The following is a 25,304-nucleotide window of genomic DNA, read 5'->3' on the forward strand; positions in this document are numbered from 1 at the left end:
TGTTTCCACTTACATGGCTCCTGGAACTCTGGCCCTTTCTTCTCTGCCAAAATTACTAATAATGTTCCCTACTTTTAGTAATGTCTTCCTATAATATATCAGATCCCAGGAGTTTAGCACTAAGTATTTTATTTCCCTGCACTCCAGACACCCAGGACAGATTCAGTTTCACAAGTCAGAGACACATGAACCTGGCTCAGGAACTCACAGCAGCAAACAGTTTCTCGACTAAGAGTGGCAGGCACAGAAGGTAGAACGAGGTTCCTTAAAGCTATGAACAGATTGGGTAAGACCGTAACATTTTTCCTAAAACAAATCCAAAGAAAGCTGGAACTATTGGCAAAAAAACTCCCTGGTTTCAGTTCTCCAAGCATCAATAAGGCCTGGAGAGCAATCTCCAAGGGGTTGCCCAGAAACAAGCTGAGACTACTTTACACGCATCCCAGGTCTTGCATTGAAGACAGCCCTTTCATCACCGCCTCCTAGAAAATGGCACAAACTCCTTGCCTTCCCACTGCATCTCTGCAGCAGTCACTATCTTGCTGCAAAGGCAGACTCATTTAAATCAGAGAAATTTCAGTCACTGATTTTAATCATGATTTAAGTGAGCAAACGGGGAAACCTTAACTTAAATAACCAGTGTTGTGTTTCCCATTTGCTGTTTTTGTTACTTTCCTACAGTCACTCTCATTGCCTGGTACTTATGCTACCATTAAGGCATGCCGATTTGTAACTCAACGCAGCCTTCAGACTAACTTTGGTACTTTCTGCAAGCCAGCAGGGCACTATATTTGTGTGCATCTATTTAAGCTATCATATTGTTTAACACCTTTAACCCTTTTTTCAGCCACTTTTAATATATATAAGCTGGAGGTGGCTGGTTTAGGTAACTTTTCAATTGTGATTCGCATCAACCTGAATTTAGGTGAAAACTAGCATTCAATACAATGCACAAAAAGCAGAATTTAAAATTGTTCTTATCAAAATATATTTTGCATTTAAAAACTAGACTGCTTTGGGAACATAAGCAGCAGAGGCTGCAGTTAAGTCTGACCTCACTACTTGGCCTGTGTGACCAGAGACAGAGGTACTTTTACATCCCAGAGGGTACAATGTGGGCACCTTGTACATTTTGCAAAAGCACTTACGCGAGTCCGGCCCAGACCCATACTGCTAATTCGGGTACCTCTGAAACGACAGCCCTGTGCTCGTGGAGGTTTCAGAACTGGTTTCAATTCGTGGATGGGAAGAGGAAATCAAGCTTTTCTGTCTTTCCTCCTTTCAATTCATTTCTCAACTTCAAATGAACTAAACTGAGCAAATAGAATATTTTTTGCACCTACTATAACTGACCTGCAACAAGAAGTAATTAACGAAGCAGCTTTGACACAAATGGAACTCAGAGCAATGACATTCAGAAAACTGCAGACAGGTTTGTACTATTGCGCGTACTATTATTCTGAGATTATGGAAAAGCTCCCTGTGATTTTGTACACACTTAAAAAGCAACATTCTAAAACAAGTTCTCGTTGTTGTTACAGCGCATTTTTTTATTTAAGCAATTTGAACAGATGGTAGTAACGGCGGGCCTTAGCACAGGTAATCCGTTTCAAATTTAGTTCTAAAGACAGGCTTACTTTTGAAAAAGGAAAAATGTGTTTACATTAAAAAAAAATCCAATCTCATGTTTATTCACCTGGCTGCAGCAGAGCCACTCCCACAGCAAATCTATGAGTGCAGAGCTGCACTCAGGCGTGAAAGCAAATTGTGTGGCTCAGCCTAGGCTGTTTTTAAAGCAGATCCCAGCTGTGCTAGAACACTGCAGTGGTCATCCTGATCATTTACTGTTTTTTCCATGGTCAGTGCTGCACGAACATTAGCCCACCTCACCCTGTGAAGTGCCAGCACTTGCTTGCCATCCACCGTCCTCTCTGCTCCTTCTCTTCATTCCTGAGTTCTAGAGCCTCCTCTGGTGTCCCGCGGGAACACTGACATTTTCTGACTACTGCTGGGAGATCGTGTCTGAGCAGCGAGCACCCTCTACTGGTCTTCCACACTGTCAGCCTTTCAGAAATGGTAAATGGCTGTCAGAGCTCCCAAGCAGTTTTGGCAGTTACTCTACCTTTAGAAGAAAAGCAGCAAATTCTCCTCCAAATGTGCATAACTGAGCTGCCATGCTGACAAAGACCTCCAAACAACTCAAGAGCAGTGCTTTTATTACCTCTGAATAGAGCGTGGCATAGTCGGAGTGCAGGCTGCGAGCCACCAACTCCCGAGTGCTAATCTAGTCTCCTACACAGCTTCCCTATGCAGATTATGAAAAGTTCGCTTACACTGTATGCTTCATTTTCTGCAAAACAGGGAACATAATCACTGGCCTTCCACATGGGGGATCCATATGTGGATGTGTTAACACTTAGAGATGAGAAGAGTAATGTTAACATCCGGTCACGCAATATCCTGTAATTAACTTCCCCGGTATTTTGTCAGGTTGAGGATCCACGAGAGGTAAAGCAGTCTACTAAAGTGACTACACGGAACTGAACAAAGACAAACCCTTACCGTGCAAGATCCTCATCAAAAGAATCCATTCGAATATTGACTTGGGCCTCTCGGGTAATGGAGAAGGAAGATTTGCCCGCTGCTAGCCCATCTCCTTTGTTGCCTGGTTTGTCCTTGGTCTCAGAGGCCTTTCTTGGTGGAGGGGAAGTACTTTTCTCCTGGTTTGCTTTGTAAGTGGTTACTCTAAAATTCTTTTCAGGAACAAACCCTCTGTGACCCGTTTCACCTCTTTTGGATGCTACTTTCTCTTCTTTCTTAGACCTTTCAGAATAGGTTTCCTCCTCCACTTCCTCAGTTTTCCTTTGCTTCTCTTTTGCCGATGGCAAGAACACTACACCTTCCCATTTTCCTGGCCTATCCTCATCCTGGTTTTTGCTAGTGGTGGCCACCACTTTAGACATAAATTTAGGCTCATCGTCAAACTCTGAATCCTTTCGGCCCTTAGCCTTATCTTTTTTCTCCTGCTCATCCATCTCCTCTTTGCCATAATGACCTTCCTTGTGGAATTCTGCCATCTTCACCTTCTCAAAATCATCCCGAACCTTATAGCGTTTAGGTGACTGGCTGCCACGATAAGACTTTTCTGGATCGGTTTTGGAGGAATAGGGATCAGGTTTTGTTTTACTATCGGCTAACCCCAACTCCGAGAAGCTTCCTTTTTCTTTCATTTTTTCCTTTTCAACATTTGTTAGTTTCTGTTCCTTGTCTTTCCCATTCTCAGTCTTCTGCTCTTCCAAATACCTATTTATAAAACATACATATTAAAACAATTCTCTTATTAAACTATAGACATGAGCCTTTTTATTTTTAAAATTTCTAAGTATAAAATAAAACACAGAAACTGTCAGACCTGTAAAGACACCAAAGGCTAAATAAATAATAAATAAGGTAATATGCAAAACAAATAATCTTTGTTCAATATTAGACGGCTTGAGTTCTGAATATATTCACCAAAAAGGTTGGAAGATGAATGTGACGTGAACCAATGAGGTGAGACTCAAGAGTAAATAATGAAAGAACCAACTTACCCAGATTTATTTTAAGAAAATTCATAAGGTCTTACCCAGTCTGTTTAGTCACTTACAAACCTGGCTCAGGAGAATTAACACATCAGAATGTTCAACTTGACCTTTTTAAACAATACACACTGGAGAGCAAAGTCTCAAAATCTACTTCAAACTTTGGATGCAAGTTTCCTAGGAAAGCTACATATTTCAACATATACTGTAAACACAAATAAAAGCAAAGAAAAAAAGTTAACGGGGGGGAGGGGAAGAATCACATGTCTTGGGAGAACAAACAAAACTATTTATTCTGGCATTGAGAATGATAACACCTCTCAGACCAATTTCAAGAGCCCCAACTATGCTGGTTAAGAGTGATCAGCCCAAGTTTCAATAGAGCTGCAGAGGGATTTCTCTAAAAGACTTAATTTTACCATTTTAAAAGCCTACACTAGACTTGGAGACTCTCAATTTCAGGTCCCTCTGATACAGTATTTGCTCCCAAACTAAAAACTAAGAATCAAAATGATTACTGCCTCTTAAGTGAGGTGCTTTGCTGGAACAAAAGTCAATGAGTGGCACATTTACCAGGGTTCTGGACTGCAGTTCAAACCAGATAAGAAAGATATCCCTGTACTGAAAGTCATTTCTTCCCTGTCCCCAGTGATGCACAAAATTAACTTCAAACAGCAAGCACTGTTTTCCTAGACATCCCAATGTAAATAAACACATGCTTGAGCACCACAGTTCTATTAGCCCTTGCTTGTTTCTGTTAGGAAGTTGCATGGTTAGATTCTTTTTTAAACAACGTGTGCCAGTGCCAACATACAAGAACAGCTGCTAGAATTCAAGAGCCACAGCCTACCAATATAAGAGAGATTTTCAAAGCGATCAGTATTTTGTCGGTTAAACTTGACAGTGCCCAACAGCAACCAAACTTTCACAAGCTATGGCTCAGCTACCTGAGCACTCCTGCCCCCAGGTTAAGCAAGCCAGCATCAACGCTACCATCAATTTCTTAATATCTCCAATGTCCCTTTAAACTTGGGAAATGCCCCCAAAAGACATGGTTTACTATTACAGTTTGTTCATATAGATGCACTAGCCACCAACTCCCATGTCCAGAGAGACTTAACTACATAATTACCTAGAAATCAGACCATTTTAACTGAAGCGAGAATTCATACACGCAACTTTACGTAATTTTTTTAATGAAAAAAAACTGGGGTCATGTTATAAAAATGAACTTCTAGGTAATCTGCATCATCTTCACAATGTTATCGAAGCGTTAAGGAAACACAAAATTCCTCTAACAGATCCCAGCTAGATTCTGCAAAACAATTTAGACTGCAACTTTTTTTGGGCAGGTACTCACTCATACATAGGGCTTGTTCAAAACATACCGTAATTGGTCCCTGATTTCTGTAAGAATCCAAAGATCCCATCATAACTACAGTGATTCATGCCAATAGGAACACGTTTGTACGTGCACCCTCATGCCCCCACCCAAAACAAAGAATGGGAAAACACACAACTTGCCTTTTTGAGAAGGCTGCTCCACCAGGAGCTGCTGCCTCCTCCTTCTGGGAGGTACCATAAATTGAACTGATTGCTGTTGGACTTTTACAGACAGGGCTCTTCCTTGTTGGGCTCAAACCTGCTGAACTGTGCTCAAACGTGCCCTGATGTGAGCCTGTCTGAAACGAGGCACCACTTTGTAGAACAGAACTCATCTGCGAAGGATTGGAGAGTGGAGGGCTGGACTTCTGTAACGGGCTTGGCCGAGGTGAACGGCGCCTCACCACAACAGACTGGAGGGGACTTTTTAGGGCAGGGCTGCGCTCTCTTGGGCTAAGATCTGGCACAGAAGCTCTCGAAACTGAGCCTGACCCATAGCTGGTCATATCCTGCCATGGTTTTGACCCCTCAGATGCCTTGACATCCTGACCACCTGCTCCAGAAAACGACTGCTCCTTCGAATCTTCACCTTGATTATCTCCTGTAGCCTGCGATGCTCGCGTGTCCTTGGATGAGGACTTTTTCTCCTTTACAGACTTTCTCTTGGAAGACTCTACACGACTGTGGTTTGAGGAAGACCGAGAAGATGAAGACCTCCTAGATCTATCAGAAGATGACTTGTCGGAGTTTCTAGAATGGCTCCTAGACCTTGGTGATGGGGACCTCCGCTTCGGGGACCGAGAACGCGACCGTCCCCTGCGAGGGCTATAGGCCTGGCGATAATTTTGCCAATTGGACCTGTAATTTCCATAGCCTCCTCGGTTGTATTGGCCCCACGGATAAAATCCTCTGTTCCGCCCACGGAAATAATACGGTCTCCTGTACCCTCTGTTATGACCTCTGAAATCTCGGTTCTGATAGACTCTTGGGTGGTTCCTTTCTCTATTATGAGATGGAGAATATGATCTTGAACGAGACCTAGAACTGGAAAGAGAAAAGATACAATTATCCGGAAAACTTTCCCCTCAGTTAAACTATTTTTATTGAAAACTGTACAGAATTAAACAAACCATACTGGAATCTCCTTTAAAAAGGTCTAAAATTATCTTTTTTGCTTGCCCCACACCCAGTCTCATTATTCTAAACATGACACTGTCTGCTTTAGTGAAAACTCTTCCCCCACACAACCAGTGACAGTACACAGTATCTGTACTATAGCTGAAGAGGAGACCCACAGCCGTAAGTCACTGCTGAGATCAGGACAAGAATAGCTCAGTTCCAAATGGTCTAGGGCTAATGTTGCTGATACTGGCCTTCACGAGACTAAACGGTTTCTTCTTTCAAACACCCGGCCTTCACAACTCAAGGTTACACCTAACCCCAGCTCTCCTAACGATAAGCCAGGGATGCATTTCAGCCTCAAAGGGCAGCTGCTCCTCCTGTAACAGATTTAAGTCCCTGCAGCACCAAGGAAGGGGTTGGCAGGGGAATCCTAAATGACTTCCCTTGCTAGAGACATTAAATGAATGCCAACGCTTCAAAATGAAAACAACAGCACTGAAGAGAAAGATCAAGGACAGGGTTTTTCCATTTCTAATCTCAAAATGTATACGAATCACTGAGATTCAAAACCTTGAGCTCAGTCAAGTGAAATAAGTTATAGCACTTCAGGAACAGCGTGCAAAATGCCAGGAGATGGCACTGTTTAATACTGCAAACCTCTTTTACTTTTAAGGGGAAAACAGCATTCAGGTAGGAAGGCAGACAACATGGAAGTTAAACACACCTGAGGTTATAGATTTGAACAGTGTTTCTGGGGGCAGACAATATACAGTTTTTTTCTTCCAAGTACAACTGGTTTCCCTCAGTTTTATCAAATATTTGAAAACCTCAATTGTTGCAGAACTATAAAGGCAGCAAGATAGCTGAGGACAGCTCAGGTTAATACACTTTATGAATACAGGGAAGTCACAGAGTTGTTTACAGGGAGATGTTTTAGTAACTTTGCACTTATTTAAAAAGTGCAGACAATGTTCCCACTAAAACACACACAAAAGCAATTTCCACATGCTTTACTCAAGCGATGCCTATTTACTGCAAATATCTTAGGATACTTTATTAATAAAGATTAAATCGTCTCTGAAAAAGTAACTCTTATAGCAGCAATGTTTGAATCACTTATCCTAGTGGACCATACCTACTACTTTTCTCTCCTCAAAATACTTTAAAAAAAAAAAAGCACAATAAAACACCACACTTTACCACTACTCCTAAAATGTTAAAGACCTAACCCAGCTAAAACATGTATTTTAAGTGTAGTTTTCTTTTGTCAAATTATCAAATACATTAGTGTTTAACAGGCAAGAGCTTATATTACAGCATTAGCTACACCCAATATGCATTTAGTTTAATGGAAACTAATTAATGGTTTCCTGAAAGCATTTATCCTCTGTTCAAAACAAGAAAACAGTACAACTTACCTGAAACAGGTTTTCATTTGAAAGTGGTATCAACAAGTTAAGACAGATGGAAAAACACATGCAGATGCAGGCAGTGAAAACAAACCAATTTAGAGAGGCGATCCAGAAGCACTAAGCAGAATACATACGGCTCCTGTCCCCAAGTGACTAATTTATTTGTTACCAATTACTAGTAAGGAACCTGCTACATGCTGCTTCCAGCATCCACTCTGTTATTTTACGGAGGCATGGAACATGAACTTTTCATGCTCAGAGCTGCAGAGACTATTTGCAAGAAGTCATTTTAAGATACAATGTGAAATGCAACAGAAATATGCTAGAAATGATAATCATCTTTCAAGTCTGACAGACTCCAAAGCTAGCCCATTAAGTTAGCAAAGATCATTCTTGCATTGGGAGATTCCACTCCTACAATAGTGGGCAAAAAGAGAAAGAAACAGAGGAAGATAGTCTCTCCTGCAAACAAAAACCATACAGACAAGGCTGACCAGAATCAAGCGTGGCAATACAACCTGCAATACGAGTTGAGCCACTAAAACAGACTGAAACAAAATAATTCCCTCAATTTATTCTTTGTTCTGTGCTACGATTCTGCCTTAGACCTACCTCAGTGAATACACTAAAGGCTTACAAGATGACTTGTCTACAATAACCCCTTCCATCTCAATTCTCTTTTACCAAGTTATTTACACCGCTGAAGTTGTCCCAGAAGCAACACAAGGTTAGGGAAGATTTGTCTTTTTTGGATCAAGGAGCCTGAGTTTCCATTCATCATAGCTGGCTTGTAGCTGGTCAGATGTTCCCAAGTACAATGCATCTTTCCTAAAGCTCCAGCTTCTCTATAAAGAGCTCCGTTCCACTTGAGGCTCCACCCCATCTGGTTTTGTCCAGTCTCCCTCTTTCAGTTGCTTTTCTGCATCTTAAAAATCCTTTTAATAATTCAACAGTTGCAGAATTTTCAGAATACCTGTCAGGCATTTTAGACTACTGAAAAACAGCTGAATAGCATTATACCTTGGCCAACTAGAGGGGGAAGGGTTTTTGGGTTGGTTTTTTTTAAAGCAGCGCAACTGCCAAATGGTGGCTTTGCAAGATACAAAATCCTCCACCAGTAACCTAGTTGCTTGGATAACAGAAATCCATAGTTTTCTTGTTTTAAGAAATGGTTTAGGCTTAAACTGATCCAATTCTGAGCAATCCCCAGGCAATAGCTATCAAGCACTCAGAGGACTTATCACCGTATCTCTTAGCAGTGAAATTAGCTCTGAATCACATTTCCTTCCTATTTTACTGTTGACGATTCCCTTACCAACTCCTACCGTCCTGCAGGTGGGGGAAGAGGACTTCATATCTACCTTTCCCAGAAGTAGTTTAGACTGCCACTCTGTAAAGACTCAGCTTCATTCACAGCTCTAAGAAATACATGACTTTTCCAAAAGACCCTTTTTAAACCTCTTAGCAATTAAACTAAAAGAACAGAAAGAACAGAGAAGTTAACAGACAAAGCATTCTGCTATAGAATCTCCAAGCTATGCACCCACGTGTTTGTTTTGGCAGGGAACAATCTTAAGACAACAAGACTCTCTCCATGCTATTGGCACCTTAAATTATAGATTTCATAGACATTAGGGCTGGAGGGGACCTTGTAAGATCATCGGGTTCAGCCCCCTGCCCAAGGGGCAGAAAGTCAGCTAGGGTCAAAAGATCCCCGCAAGACAGGCATCCAAATGTCAGAGTGGAAAGAAGTGAAAAAAGTGATCAAAAGTAACTTTGGTCTGCCAAGAGGTTTAAAGCCAAATCTGATATTTTCCAGGTCATAACAAAAACATTGCACCTTTCTTTTCCAATTATCCTGGCTCAAGAATACCTGGCAAACATCTCCTCAGTCACCACTTCAAGTCTCCAAACAAAACTTCGAAAGGTTGAACAGAGATAGATAGCCAGCAAACAAAACGTACTATCTGACACTGCTAGATAATAGACATGGGGCTTTTCCCTTTTAATTCATTTTATGAAGCAATTACAGAAATAGCAGAGGTTGGCTACAAACTAAAGCAAGAATTTAAGAGAGAGATGCTGAGGCATAATCTACTTCAGAGCCTAATAAAAGGTTTTCCTGGGAGGCCAAGCGTCACCACCTAAACAGACAGAAGAGCCCTCTGAAGGGCACAATGAACTGTATACATTACCTGAGCCTACGTTTTCTTGATCGTGAGACAGAACGGGAGCGGGAGCGGGACTTGGAAAAGGAACGGGAACGTGATCTCGATCCAGATCTTGATCGGGAGGAGCGGGATCCAGATTTCGATTTGTTCGTTTTGGACATCTTTGAAGCTCCTCCAATCACACCTGAAGAAATGGGGATGGAAAAAAAAAACCCAACAAGTAAGTGAAAGGATCCTGCCAGCTTTTTCAAGCTCTCTCCTTAGCCATCTGGACAGCCAAACTAGTTATTATAATGAAGCTTGACAAAATTATGAACAGGACATCTGAGCAGCTGCCTGTGAGAGCAGGCAACTAGACTCTCGGACACCGAACACACTCTTCCAATCCTATGTTCCTGCGAAGAAGCATGAAGAGTTGGTAAGCTACTCTATGGAACAAGCATTGCTTTTTAAAATGTTGCTCTCCAAGTTAGGAAAAAAACCAGGTAGAAGGAAGCCTCTCTGCCACGAAAACATCTTTTCCTCCTGAAAAACAAGCTATTTCATTTTTTTTCCACACCATTACCAAAGAGCCACTTACCACCACTTCAAAACAATGCTAAGAGACTTTAACAAGAATTAGCCTAAAACTTGCTTTACTGTCAATTTTTAAAATAAAAGACAAAAAAGACGCTATTAATAAAACAGCCTCCCCAGATACACAAATCTCAGCCCTCAGCCAAAGATCCATCATACTATGAAACTCCACACTGCTTTTATAGTATAGTTTATACAATTGCTATAATCAGCTGAAAGAATATATCACTCACTGACGAGTCTTGTGGCAGCCAAAATAATTCATAAGTCCTTCCAGTGATTCAAATACTTATGATAGAGGAGAGTATCCCATAACATTATCTGACCCGAGTACTATTATAGTATACAAATACTTTTTTTTTTTTAAAAGATGAATTTGCTTGTGCTATTTGCACCAAAAAATTCCCTGTGCTATTTGCACCAGACCCACAAAAAGTCAGACTAACTTTTTTTTTTTTTTTAAAAGACCTTAATTCCTACAGTCCACCACCCTAAAATTGTTCCCATTACATCTACTGTCCAAAACCTACCACACAGGTACCAACCAATGACATATGTGCCACAAAGGGTGTAGGCAGTCTTTGCGCGTGTGACATGTGGCAGAACCAGGGGGACTGGAAGCACAATGGCAGAGCAGGCAGGGAGCACAGGGCAGAGTAACAGAGCAAGCAGGGACAGTGGCAGTCACGGAGGGGGCAGGGCTAGAAGTAAACCCAGCCTTCTGTACTGTAACAGGTCACAACAGTGCCGTCGTTTGTCTGAGAGTTAAACTACCCCAAAGAGATGGTAAGAGTTGGCCTGACATCACTTAGCTCCGCTAAGAAGCAAATTCCTTCCAAATCAAACTTTTATAGTGCTGCAGATAATGCTCCACCTTTTTCAATTCCTCACTGGCTTCAACAAAACTTTTCCATTCAGTCTGAAAACGCTCTGGGCTTTAACTGCAGGAAAGGAAAAAGAACTGTCCCTCCAACTTGCAGAGCAAACTCTTCCAGTCTTCCTTTGGTTTCCTCCATTCCCAGAACTTCAGGAATGAAGCGAGAGTTAAACACTGTTTGTATTTAGATTGCTAAACATTCTGCATTAGCACATGGCATCAAAAAAGTTAAAGTTTACTTCCCCTACCGATTGGGTGGGACTGAGGAGGGCCATTTACTTCCCCTACCGACTGGGTGGGACTGAGGAGGGCCAGTGTTCCCAGTTTTAGAGCGCTGGGTTGTTTGCAACTGAATACACCCTAAATTTCAGGTGCAACAGGATTAAACCCAAAATATGTAGCACAACCCATGGCAGAGATTTTTTACCAGGGATGGACAAAGACCCACTTTAAATAGTTGTTTTTTAGTAATGAAATTGGAAAAAGTTACCAAAAACCAGGAACATAACAACTTTTGTTTCAAAAGTGCGCAGTGACTCTGGAGAGGTTTCAGCAAACCCCGGCCTCTACACAGCTATGCTCAGCTTCCTCTCAACTCTTCTCTCTCACCTATTCCCACCATCTCATTCAGAAACCTGACTCACTAAAAGATATTAGTTTGGGGATGGGGTGGAAGAGGCACTATTCTTGCAGGGTGACAGTAAACCAGCTGGCAAGAAAAAGAATAGTTTTCCTTAGTGCTCCCAGGAACACTAAGGAATGCCTACATTTATAATGCCATTCTCTTCACAAACTCTGGTTCGCTATTAGCTCATTCTTTACCAAGAAACTCCTTATATTGGGAATCATGTCATTCCCCCCCACCCCAGCAACACCAACTTAAATATTATGAAGATACATGGCAGACACAGAAGGTGCCAAAGAAAAAGTACATGCTAATTGATAGCTGCGTCACCACAAATGTGAAATGGGCCCTGCCTGCAACATGGGGAGTCCAAGGGCAAAAAGCACATGCTAGCTGTAAATTCATCATGCTATTACCCATTCATCAGTTGGAATGGATGTGTATGAAGAGCCTTACAGAGAACTGACATGTTAAGAACTGATCTATGCATACCACTGCACAATTTTTATACATCTTCCAAATTAAGAGCTCAGAGTGTTTTACATACACATTTTCCACAGGCACAGTAGGCCAAACAGAGCCCCAAATTTATTGATGAGGAAATCAAGACAAAGAAAAAAAACTCAGATTTTTATAATCCCATATTTTGCCTCATTCAAGATAATCAGGTACGCGCCCATGCGCGCGCACACACACACACTAAGCAGATGGCCCTTGTGATCTGAGACAAGGCAGGAGGGAGGGACCCCATATCACCTAAGGCTTTTGTGAAGCTTCAGTAGCAGAACAAAGACTGCTCCTGAAGCTGCTAATGAGGTTTTAAAGAAACCCAACCTTCACTTAAATCTGCATGTCAGGAAAGCGGTTTGCCATTCTGCTCAACTTTCACCTTAATTTGGTGTTGACTGCACTCATTTTTTTTTTTCAAAAACACCACACGGTATGAACTGCCAGCTTTTGCTGCCAGCTCAAATGCTCTTCCCAATCTACCCTAAACTCCCTGACCTTCAGCTTGCACAGATTCAGTTAAAGGCAACCAGCCTAGAAACAAACAGGTGTCTTTGGGATACATCATTTAAAGGATACTTAGAATATACTTAAAACAAATTACAAATACTGATACTTTGGCAACTATGGCACCAGTAAAATTATGACAAAGGAAAAGCTAAACAAATGAAAGGGGAAACCTGCTTTTGTCGGTACCTATTTACTTTTCTAGTGCTTAAGGAATCCTTGAGAAAGGCTGTCTGCAGACTTAAGAACCAAAATACACATTTAAGAACCCTGATAAGTCATCCAAAGTCATCACTTTCCAAAACTAGGTTCCCTGACCTAATAACCTTTGGATACATGCTTTTTACAGCTGATACAATTCTTAATCAGAATGAAGAGTACCAAGATTCCTTCCCTTTATTTAATGAGGGAGAGTTTGCATGAGCATGCACACACGCTCCTCCCTGCCATTTTTTTCAATATACATTGACTGAATTAACTGACAAACAGTTGAGAAACAGCTTATTTATCAAAAGAAAGGGTGTGGGGGAATATAAGTCAACAAGATAAATACTACTTGTAATAAGAACCGGCAAAACGCTGCAGCACAATCAGTGGCTATGTGCAGGATGGTGAATTTCACCAGAAACACTGCTTAACTCTCCTCCTGAACAAGCTGCAATGTTGTTCTCTCCCTTATATAACAGATGTTCTCCAAAGCTGAATAAGGATTTCAACCTAGCACTTATGCTAAGGATTGAGGCATGGGCCATTTCTCAGTACTGTTTACTACAATCATAGAAGAGGTTTTGCTCAATCTTAGTATTTTTCGGATAAAAACATGCAACTTAACAGATAAATCATGGAGCCAAACACCTGCAGTTCTAACAACAAAAATGCTTGCATTTCAGATCTGTTCACAAGGACCAAAAGACTCACTCTTTTGGGGACAGATGGTGAATGCATAAACAAGACAGTCTCCTCCCTCCCGCCCTCAACACACACACACACAGTTTGTGGGCACCCTCTGTAGTTCTGAATGAGAGATTAATGGTACAATGAAAAACCACAAAAGTTAATAAATATTCTCACCTAGATGCAATGGGGCTAAATGAAGTCATAAATTGTTCTAAAGTTGGAACTGTAACCAGCCGCAATCTGTTTGCCTCATTTTCTCTACATTCAATACTTCTGCTGCAGAGGAGAAGCCATATATAATTTGCTATACTTCTGGCATTTTAAGAGACAAATGCCAAGTTTTATATGCCAGCATCTGTAAATCAGGCCCACTGGCTCCAAGTGAGTTACCTACATATATTCCAGGACAGTTTATAAAATGCTTCCTAACTGATAAATGCCAACTCAAAAATTCCTCACACAGAACCTCCTTCATCTACACTAATATTAACAATGGAAACAAAACACTAGAGTTGTAATTACAAAGAGTGAGTGGCTTTGTCTAGCTTGTGTGCCTGAAACAGAGATTAGCTTCAAGCAACTGAAGTCTCCCTTCCATGTTGGAAATGCACACATGCAGGCCTGGAACCAGATTCTTCATCTGGCACACTTTGACACACGCATACCAGAACAAGCATCTGAGGCAAAGTTTCTCAGAATTTGGAAATGGAAAGACTTGGCAAAGCAAAATACCCCTAAAAACACAAGAGAGAGATTACAGGCTCCAAATCCTAAGCAAAGCCACATATAAGGATAGAAGCTTCTATCTCAATAAATTTGGTTCTAAAACATCTATGGAATTGCTACCAGTCATATTTTAAGATGGACCCTCTCACTAGAATCCACATTGGCCTCTTAAAGTCCAAGAAACATCTCATGACAACCTATTTCAATTATGATACAAATGCATGGAAATAATGGTTGCGTAACCTGATCTCAGAGGGAACATTCCCTGCTACACTCCACTAATTGCTTCAGCCACAAAATATGATAACACAACATGACATGTTTTAAAAATCAGAACAAAGGATAATTGTATTATTTACACTGGTAGAAAGTATTGTGTACTTTGCACAAATTGCATTTACTCAAATGCCATTATTCGTTGTATACGTACGCTTAAAAATAGTGAAGAATTGTTTGCCTCTAACGGCAGAAGTAAAAGATTTCAGACTGTTATGATATAAATATGTATAGACATGTAAATGACACTTGCAAACTGGGCACATTTTACAGACTCATCAGTTTTCAACTACTCAGCACTCTAATAAGTCAGTCCTTTATAACGCCAAACATTAAGTCCCCAAGAGCCAGAGACATGAAAATGTACGCTTTGGGCGGAAGTTAGTGGACATTATACTGCTGCACAGCAAGGTAATGTTGCGTCAGTAAGATTAGAGCTGCCATGTGTAACACTTCCTGAAAGATGTTATACGTACCTGACTCTCAAGTTACCAAACTCAGAAGTCCTGGAAGCGTACCATAAATACACAAGGAACCACCCTCTATTACACTGTTGTTGCTCATCTGCATTACTGATAGACTTAACTATATTTTGCCTTAAAATATAAAAGCTACGCTGCCTACTATGATAGACTGGCAACTCTCATGGCACCCATGACAACTTCTCACTGCTGAAACCCCCCTGAAAGTTTTACAAATCCATGTTCCTTAATGGGTGTTAAAACAAACTTTCTTCCTCTTAAAAAACATGAGTTGCTCATACACATTTATTTTCAGACTTTCTCCATCTGGCTGAAAAACAGCTGACACTGTCTGTCCGGTGCACCCTAGTGCAAGCAATTTACCAACACATCCTCAGAATAGGACAAGTCAACATTTAAAGGAGACTATTACCACATGAGATTTAAATAGAACTGTTAATGCCAAAGTAGTTACTAAACAGCACTCTGTTTTACCTAAAAAAATACAACAAAACCAGACTGATGTACAAACCAAAGGCTCCCGAAACGTGTTATTAATTCAGAAAATGATGAATACCTAAAATAAGTAAAATGTCTTCCCACCACAGGAGCAGTACAGTCAGACATTGGGGGTAGAGAAGGAGAAAAATCTGAATAAAATCCTAAACCTGAAACTAAAATTCTGAAAGTGGAACTTTCAGGTTGTCTCATAATACATTCTATTAATGAGTCTCCTGGCTGTATAAACACAATTTTTTTTTTTTTTTACTGCTATGTCAGATCTCTATAAAATGAGTTATACTAAACTAAAGAATATTCTGCCAGGATTGAGAAAATGCCTCCCAGTCCTCCCCTCCCCCCAGTACAGTATGAGGTAAATTCAATTACAATGAAAGAACTGAGCCACAGAAATACCAAGCAGATAATAAGACATTACAGTTCAATAGCTTAGAAATTTTGCAAAAACTCAGAAAAGCTACAAGCATAGAGATGCCTATGAAACTATGCTTTTCCCTAACCTGTTTATTAAAAACTGTTTGGGAAAGACAAAAAACCGGCTAACAAACTATTTCCCCAATCTTAGTTATTTTTTACCGTAGGATGGGGATGAACAAAATATAAAATGAAATTAAGATTTTTGAAGCAAGTAAAATGTTGGAAAAAGGACAATGTTTTATAGCATCCAATGTGAAAATTATTGATCTTGCAATCTAAAATTGGAATGATCCTAAAGAACAGATCCTTAAAACTGAAAAAGGTGTTATGTTTAGGCCAAAACAGTATTTAGAACTTTACTGCTCTGTAAATTATTTTATAACTTGGCTCAACGACACATCTGAAGTGCAAGCTTTGTATAATGCAGGTATTTTCAAACTAAGATTAACATTAACAGGATACAGAGGAGAAGTTAGGCGAATTCTACCTACTTCTGTACCTTTGGTTGGATATGGTTAAAGAATTGAAATTAGCTTTATTTCTAAAGACCAAGAAAGGGAGGCAAAATAAATAAATAAATACATAAGGAAGTAAAAAAGGAACAGGAACACTTAAGAGTCTATTCTTTGTTCACCAGATGGCTGTTTATACAACTAAATGCTTCTATTTTTAATTAGCAGAGAATAAATTAGTCTCTCTGTTGCACGCCTCCATTTTAAGCAAATTCCAATGGACTGACTAGCAGCGCTTTCATTTCCAGCTGGTCTCTCGGCATCCAAAGTACACGTGTCATTGCGTGATACTCGCAGAGCAGTGAGGGATCACAGGTCACAAGCACTTATTAGCCTAGCAGAAAAGCACTAACTGATGCCCCCCTTTCAGGGAAATGAACTATTGTGACAGAACGTTTAAGTTAAAAATTAAAAGAAAAATAGTTATAAATATATGTCACAATGTTACCGCTTTACCAACGTCCTTTAACCAACAGCAGACCGAAGGTTAGCACAACAAGCCAACGTGCAGTGGAACCGAAGGACAAATGAGAAACAGCAGTGGGAGGAACTAAGCAGTCAGACAGTTCACAAAGATATCTGATGGCAAACATGAGGTGATCCATCCAAGTGGCACCCTAAAGAACCCGTAAACATTTTTTTCAGCTAAATAGTTGTTGCTTTGATAATGCCAACAGCCACTAAGCAGCTATAAGCCTCAAGAAACTATACAATTTATGGGACCACTGCAATGGATTTGGGGACTATTTTGCATTAACCAAAAAAGAACCCAAGAAGCTTGACTATAATGAAGTACAGCAAGATTTACTTAATAAAGAATACAATCTATGAATAAAAAGAGCTGAGCAAACAGAAGGGAAAATAGGTATGCTTCCATTATCGAAAGTACCAGCACACCCTTTTACACATGAAAGGAGCAGGGTACTATCCAAAAACCCCCACCTGCTTTAAAGAGCTATATTTCTTCACCACACACACACTGATCTACAGAACAAACACTTTGTTAGAAATTTACTCTATTGTTCCTCAGAACCAACAGCTGATGTGATATCTAAAATGCAGAAATTAGACACATTAGCCTGGCAACACTGGCATTTCATTATTGTAAGTCCACAAATAAAATCTACAAATGAAGAGGGAAAGGGGAAAAAGTCTGTACCTGCCGTTAAAATCCATAAGAATAAAATACATTTCTGCTATTCTACTTTCTTAAAACTATTACATAAATGGTTTTCATGCTCTATAAAAGCATGAGGAGAATGTACGCAATGATCATCATTTCAACCTGGTGGATAAACAGAGGGGGACAAGGAATACAATAGTAGATAGGGCAAGGAGAAGAAAGTAGACCAGTGGATCAGGCAGGGAGTATACAGCAGAGACGTAATCACCTACCCTGGAAATCTTCAAGAGGAGACTGGACAGTCACCTTGCTGGGGTCACCTGACCCCAGCTGTCTTTCCTGCGTAGTGCAGGGGGCTGGGACCAGATGATCTTGTGTGCTCTCTTCCAGCCCCTTGCAATCTATGAATTTAGGAGACCAGAGCAGCAGATTGGGTGCCATGCAGAAAGCAGATAAGTGGACCAGGAAGGGGAAGGAGATCATGGTGACATTCAGGGAGGGCACAAGGCTTATTTTGTGGTGCACCTGCCAAAAAGGCTGGCCCAGGATATACCGGAGCAACGATCCTGTGAGCCCTAACACTACAAACAAAATCACTCCATAGACATTCAACTGCCTGCACGAAAGTAAAACCAGGAAGTTACTCATTCCAATTGGACCTATGACCCCGTGGAAAAGTGGAAGGGCTGATATTTCTTCTACATGTGAAAAGCAGGGTTTTGATGTTGGAATCAGATGGAGGAAGTGTAATATTCTTGACAGTTTTTCTTCTGGATGATTTTAGCTGCCATAGCATTCAAGGTTTACTTCAAAGTCCAGGCTGAAGTGTCCACAGAAGCTTGGACACACATGCAGGTTATTTCCCATAGAGTTAAGTTTCATTTTAATTTTCAAACTTATATCAAAGCTGATATAAGTAAACTTCAGGACAAAATCACTGCCATCCTTCCTTAAGACCCACCAATGAATGCTAATGTTCTGCACTCTCCATTGTCAAAGCTCTCTTCACATTAACAAGGATTTAAGTCTATGTTTTCCTTCTCTTCTAGGATTTTATTTTCTGAAATGTCTACAACATATTAAAAGCAATGCTTATCTAGCAAGATCTTGTACTGAACCAACTATATATCACATCCAATACGTTACTCAAAAAAACTCTGTTCTCATATTCCCTAGACCCTCACTGCCACAACACTATGACCCTTACAACAGCTTGCTTGGCTCATGCGTTGGGTGTGGGATTAAATTTCACCCCCACAGAGCTGGATTTTAAAAGAACTTGAAAACAGTGGAGCAATCAATAAAACAGAGATCTTCCCACACTCAGTTAAGGACAGGCTTAAAGTAGACTACTATACCTCACAGGCCTGGATTAGCGCAAGGAACATGATCAGGCTAAAAAACAGGAAGATGCTAAACTTTGAACTGTTGAGCAATGCTAAGTGTATTCCTTTCCAAGAAAGAACAAGATCAGAGAGTGCCCTCAGATTACAAAAAGAAACTCTTAAAATTACAACATTATTTAATCACATTAAAAACAAAAAAACAACCCCCCCTAAAAATTTTAAATAATCACCAGCAGTGTATTTGTGTCCACATCATTTAGTAGTTAAACCACATAAAATAAAATGGTTACTTGCCAAAAGGAATTTCTTCTCACAAACTCTGCCGTTTGCTGCTTTAGTAGTAGTAGGCGGCATCTGCTTGTCTCGCAAGACAAAAGAATTTATGCCCAGCAAGACAGTTTGCTGTATGTAATCCTCACTCGAAAATAAAGCGAAGCTGGAATGACCTCTTCAGGGCACAAGAGCCTGGGCAATGTATACAGAGACACTGAGCTGCCTGCACACCAATACCCTCCTCTCGGCCTTGCTGGTTTAATCCGAAGGAAGGGCAGGTGCAAACCAGCTTGGCTGCAAGAGTAACAGAAATCATCCGTTTGCTGCTTTAACCTTCACCAAACAGGCAAGGAATAGAAATAGAATTCGCTCCTGCAAGTGAACTAAACCCTCCTAGGTTTTTTAATTTTAAAACACAGCCCTATTTTCAGCCAAAGTTAAAATAAACCGATTCTTTCCACCTCTCCTTGCTGACACCACACTTGCAAGCTCTGGACAGCTGAACAGATGGTTCTATAAAGTAAAATAGTGAATCATTTACCAAACTGCCTCTGAACGTTATACTATAACTACCTCACAGCATCAAGAGTTCCCTCTCTCTACTCCTTATCAAAGCCTGGAAGAAATTCTCAGGAAGTGTGTTGAAGGAGTCTATTACTGAAGCACGCGACTTCATTAAGATTATTCTTACTCTAAATGAAAGAGCCACCTGCAAATGGAAGTGAGGAACTAGCCAGGAAAAGCAGCCCTGGCTGCTCACTTACCTTACTGTTTGTTTGGACTTCTTTATTGGGTATGGTGCAATCCACCAGAAGAAAACACATACACAGCCCCCGGGGCCTGCCTGCCACAGCTTAGTTCAGCAGTTCTGAAAAGGGGCATAAACTAAAACTGTGGGTCCGGGAGAGGGACTGCAATACAAGTGTGTTGCACTGAGAGCTATGGAGGCTCCTCTGGGACTCAGCTTACAAGAGAGATCACGTTTCCTTCCTGCTTTCAGCTAAGCCTTCTCTGGGTACTTCAAACCCCACCCCCTCCACCTTTAAACGAACAGGACTGTTTTCCTGGGTGCAGATATAAGTGACATTTGTCCTGTGATCAGCCCCCTGACCGTGCTTTACACCCGTGCCCTGACAAGTGCACAGCTGCAGTGCTTTAAAAGTGCCGGATCGCACAACAAATTAACCCTCATCTAAGTGCGCCAAGTGTAACTAAAAAAAAAAATGTGGAGTGCCTTCGTTAACTTCCGTCAGTCCCTGCTTGCAATCAGGGCTGGGTTCACACCCAGCCTGTGGAGGAGGGGCAAGTGAACTGGAGCCCCCCTGCCTTGTGGCCCCCCCCAGGCCCCTCCTCCAGCTCAGGCTGGACAAACCCCAGGCCTAGAGCTTCCTCCCCTCCCTTCTCCCCCAGAGCTGAGAGGGGAGGACAGCGGGGAGAGGAGGACTAGGGGAGAGAGGCTGCAGGCTCCAAAGTGGGAGCTCAATCCCACCCCCCTCCCCCTTGCCCAAACAGCAAAGATTTGTTGTGTGGGGGCTCGTTCCAACTCATGGCACCTTCTGTGAAGCACCATGAGTAGAGCAGTGAGCTACAATGCCCCCAGTTCCAACTCAGGTCTTATTTGGCAACAGAAAAGGCTTTGACAATCCTACATGATCTGCTACAGACAGTTAGGCCATGTTTCGTGACTCGCATGTGTACTTGGAATGACTTCCACATGGAGGTAGCAGATTTTTGAAGCTGATATTTTCAGAACTGCTCTTTTCAACAAGACCTGCTAATTCTTTCTGGAAGCCAGGCCACAGCCACGTATCACATTTCTTAGCTCTTGAATTAATCTTCCCAAATCATGATTTAGTCTAATGTCTACAAATTAGAGTGTGCAAACTAACACCATTCCAATGATGGCTAGTAAGCACCAGGGAGCAAAAGGAGCAGAGGCTTTGTGCTGAAATGTTGGGAGTCTCAGTAATAAGCACATGTTGGTATTCATGTTTTAAAATAACACTTAAATATCCTACACATCTTTAAAATCGTCCTTTAACATCTAATCATGCATCATGAACTTTAGCTACCTTATATCTGATTAAATTATGATTTTTAATCACTCATCTGGTTAAAGGCCTACAGAAAAAACCCTATGTGGACCGATTGGGAGACCCAAACCCCTTCAGCCTCCACAAGAAGCAGCTGAGAGGTGATCTCATGGCCGCTTACAAACTCATCAGGGGGCCCAGCAAGAAACAGGGGATACAATATTTACCAGGGCGCCTGCTGGGGTAACTAAAAGTAACAGCCACCAACTGAAAAAGAGCAAATTCAGACTGGACATCACAAGAAAAATTCTTTACAGTGAGGGTTGCCAAAATATGGAAACGCTTCCAAGGGACATGATGCTGTCCCCTTTCTTGGAGGTACTTAAAAGGACACTGGATAGACACCTGGCTGGCATCATCTGACCCCAGCACTCATTCCTGCCCAGGGCAGGGGGTTGGACTCGATGACTGAATAGGTCCCTTCTGATCCTAACATCTATAAAACTATGAAACTATTGCTGATTATTGACATAGTGCTGCATGAAAAGCACCCACCACCTGCTAATTTATAATACAAACCACTTTGTCTTTTACAATTAGCTGGCTAAATTCACTCATGTTGCAAAGGTTTAAACATAACTGTTCCTTCCACAGTCACATGAGCTGGTGCTAAACAAAGCAATAATTTTAATTAATCATCAAAAAGAACCTAGCCAGAGCAATGGTCTCTTAAATTTGGAAGGTATTTTGGGAAGACAAAGCATTAAGCAGCAGTACAGCAGCATGCTCTGTTATAGTAGGTGGCATTTTTATCCAATGATCATGGAATGCTGCCACCCCAACTTGGAGTAGCAGACGTGCTCAAATGAACTCCATAAATTGATGCCACAGAACTCCCGATTTAAAGAGAGTCTGTTTGAACTACCAGTTCACAAAGAAAATCACAGCTAAACAACAAGCATTTGGCTGACGTTACCCTGAAGTAAGATGGAATAGGGATCAGCATTGCATGCCCTTTCACAGAGTGCAGCTATCCTGCTCACAGAGGTAGCTTACAGCCTCTGGCACCTCATTACTGAAAGGCTGAACCATCCTGTGTTTGCTGACAAATTAAACTAATTCAAATCTGGCAGTCCATTTATTAGAACTCAGTAAAATGTATACAATACAATGTAAATTAACTACATTCTGAAGAGTGAAATGTTTGCATCTTGGCCACACATCCCGTGTCACGGTTAAGGGTTCTAAACATTTGAAACCAAGAGTTCTTTTATCTAGAATCCCATGTAATCTAATCTCCTCATCATGTTGTTGCTCCTTTTGCAGGAAGGGAGAAATTCCCACCTGCTAACAAGCCTTTAGTTGCTCTGTCACCTCAATGCAGAATGAGTTCAGAACCTACCACGAGAGGAATTTGACCATGGTCTTATAAAGACGTAATGGTGTTTCTCTTCATTACATAAAAAAGAAAAGAAAAGGTTGTTGAAACGTCAAAGAAATATACTCTAGTAAAAGCAGGGCTCAAATGAACGAATACAGCACAGACAAGTTGTGGCACTGCCTTGATGCCCTCAAAAGTTTTGATGAAAGGTGCGCTCTTTCAGCTTGTGGCATGGGGAAAGTGAGAAGCTCCTGAAATGAGAAGCACAATTTAAAGCAAAGTAGTCTTGTGAAAAAATGAACAGGAAAGGTCTCTTCAATGAAAGCTATACAAACCTTTCACCACTGCTAAATTAACAAAGAGGCTGTGATTTTCTTGGTTTTAAATGACGTGTTGCAGGAAAGGTGCACCCCTGTAAATGATCACCATTTATAAATAAAGAAAAATACTAGAAACAAGTCACATTAGTTGAAGCCATTCTGAATAGTAATAGTACTTTGTCTTTTTCTAGAGCATAAACAACAGAAGTTTGCTGATCTCGTCAAAATATTATTTGCTCGATTTGTTCAAAAGAATGTCCTGTTCTGTCCTTGTCTAGCAAAGGAACCTGGGCTAAATACTTCCTGCAAAAATGAAGAAAATAAGGAAGCTTTTATATGCACTTCCCCAAAGACCAAGGGAGAATGGAGTTCCATCATTTGTATAATCGCTCTCGTGGGTCCTACATAAATGCTTTCAAGTAGCAGCACTTATACAAATTCTTCAAATCTCTCTTTGTATCACTCAGCTCAGAACAGTCAACACAACCATACAAAGTGACTGGTTTTCCAGGGACTTAGATGACATTTAAATATTGAGTTCAATTACTGTATCTGATTAATTGATTTCCACAGTAAGATGACACTTCTGAATATAATAATACAAACAGAAGTGTGCACAGCTACAATACTGAACCATTTGTGTGTGCACTGAGAAGATGCATTGAAATTAAATCACGTTTACATAAGGTTATTTTACTTTTTTATTTTCTGAGGTTCCTGTCACTGTAGGAGATGCCTAAAAGCCAGCTAATGCCTGCTTCATCCCGAGGGCCCTGAATAATACTAAAGGCAGTAACTTTTTGGAAAATAGCAAGTTGTATCCAGAAACTCTCTGTAGATTCAGTTGGCAAGTTCTCCTGATGGAACAAACCATCTTTTGCTTCTGTCTTGCTAATAGTTTACACAGAAAATAAGGTTTTCCAGAGCTGTGGAAATTTCACTTCAGTGCTCAAGGGGTGTCGTTAATTCTCAGTTTGGCTTCTCAAATAAGCAGTAAAGCATAAAACTTACTTTTGTCTCCATTCTGGCAGCTAAGTTCCACACATCAAGCTCAACTTCACTTCATATGTTTACCAAAAGCACACACCAAGGATTCATCTCCACAAGAAACATGCTTAGAGAGCAGGCAAATATGAGCCGGTCATGAAACTGTGTAGAGCTGTAATACTATTTACACAGCCCCACTTCATCTCAAAGGCTCTTGAAGTCTTTCCGAGACAATCACAATGCTTCTCCCTCAGCGGTGGAAGGCACTAGAGCCAAGCAGACAAACACAACACAGCCAGGTAAGTGGGAACAAGAATGAATTCTGGCCAAGAGCTAAGAGACAGAGCTTTGTTCTTAAGTAAATGCCCTGAGATCTTTAATGTCCAGCAGGTCCTGGTATCTAAGGGTCTTGTCCAAACAGTTAACTGAGTGGCATGTAGTTAAATCTACCACAGAAGGAAAAAAGCAAGTCAGCTCTGATGGAATTTGGCCACATGATTTCCAGAAGTTAAGTACTTTACCTAAAGGTTACTCTAATAACAGCTATGCACAGTTTCCTGCAGGTTGCCATTTCTGCACTTTATTAGAAATTGAAAACAAATTAAGGTAGCTGCCTCCTTAAAAATAAAGTTAATTCAGGAACGCAAAGCATAATACTAACCACATCTATAGATTTCAAAACCCCTTACAACAGCTGGTTGCCAATTTAAAAAAAAAAGAGAGACAGAAAAAAGGCATGGAATTTTCCTATAGCAGTACAGAAAGTAAAAGGCAGATCCCAAAACAGAACTCAGAGCCCAACCTCCCAGTGTGTATTAGAATAAGCAGCTGTGTTTCTGTCTCTCAAGTTCAAGTTCTCTATATATGCAAAAAAAACATGGGAGATTTATTTTACCTCCTATATCCAAGTTTCATGGCAACTGGTTAAATTATTCTTCAATTTGCAAACTGTTTTAGGCTGCAAAAACATTTGTTTGGGGTTTTTGTGTGTTCAGTTACCTGAAAGATTTACTGACCAATTACTGACAGTCATTCCAAGTCAAACTGGACATGCTGCAAAATCTTGTTTGAGTGGTGAACAATAACTTGTGCGTCTGAAATTCTAATTTCCTATTAATTGGAAATGTTTTCTTCAGCACAGGAGGCTGTTTCACATGTCACAAATTAACAAGAGAATTTTATTTCCCAGCTCAAAGGGCTTTCATTTTTAATTTACCATAGAATTCAAATTTACAAAAATGGCAGCTAGAGCTTCAGCTGAGCTACTGAGCC

General features: G+C 40.8%; 1 protein-coding gene across 8 annotated transcripts in view; it reads right to left on the bottom strand.

Moving 5' to 3' along the window:
* Positions 1-25,304, bottom strand: part of THRAP3 (thyroid hormone receptor associated protein 3) — a 57,297-nt gene that overhangs the window by 10,927 nt on the left and 21,066 nt on the right. For 6 of the 8 annotated variants that reach the window (XM_090056482.1, XM_090056479.1, XM_090056480.1 and 3 more), the window contains 3 exons: positions 9,694-9,853; positions 5,106-6,008; positions 2,563-3,303 (listed from right to left, as the gene is read on the bottom strand). In XM_090056482.1, coding sequence (XP_089912608.1) covers positions 2,563-3,303; positions 5,106-6,008; positions 9,694-9,830 — 1,781 coding nt within the window. In that variant the 5' untranslated portion in view covers positions 9,831-9,853. Of the gene's footprint in view, positions 1-2,562; positions 3,304-5,105; positions 6,009-9,693; positions 9,854-20,075; positions 20,230-24,056; positions 24,250-25,304 lie in introns of those variants that run through there. The other 2 variants (XM_090056485.1, XM_090056484.1) reach the window with 2 other exon arrangements.

The sequence above is a fragment of the Crocodylus siamensis genome, chromosome 7 (genome assembly GCF_052110815.1).
Source record: "Crocodylus siamensis isolate JL-2025a chromosome 7, ASM5211081v1, whole genome shotgun sequence".
Classification (NCBI taxonomy): Eukaryota; Metazoa; Chordata; order Crocodylia; family Crocodylidae; genus Crocodylus; species Crocodylus siamensis.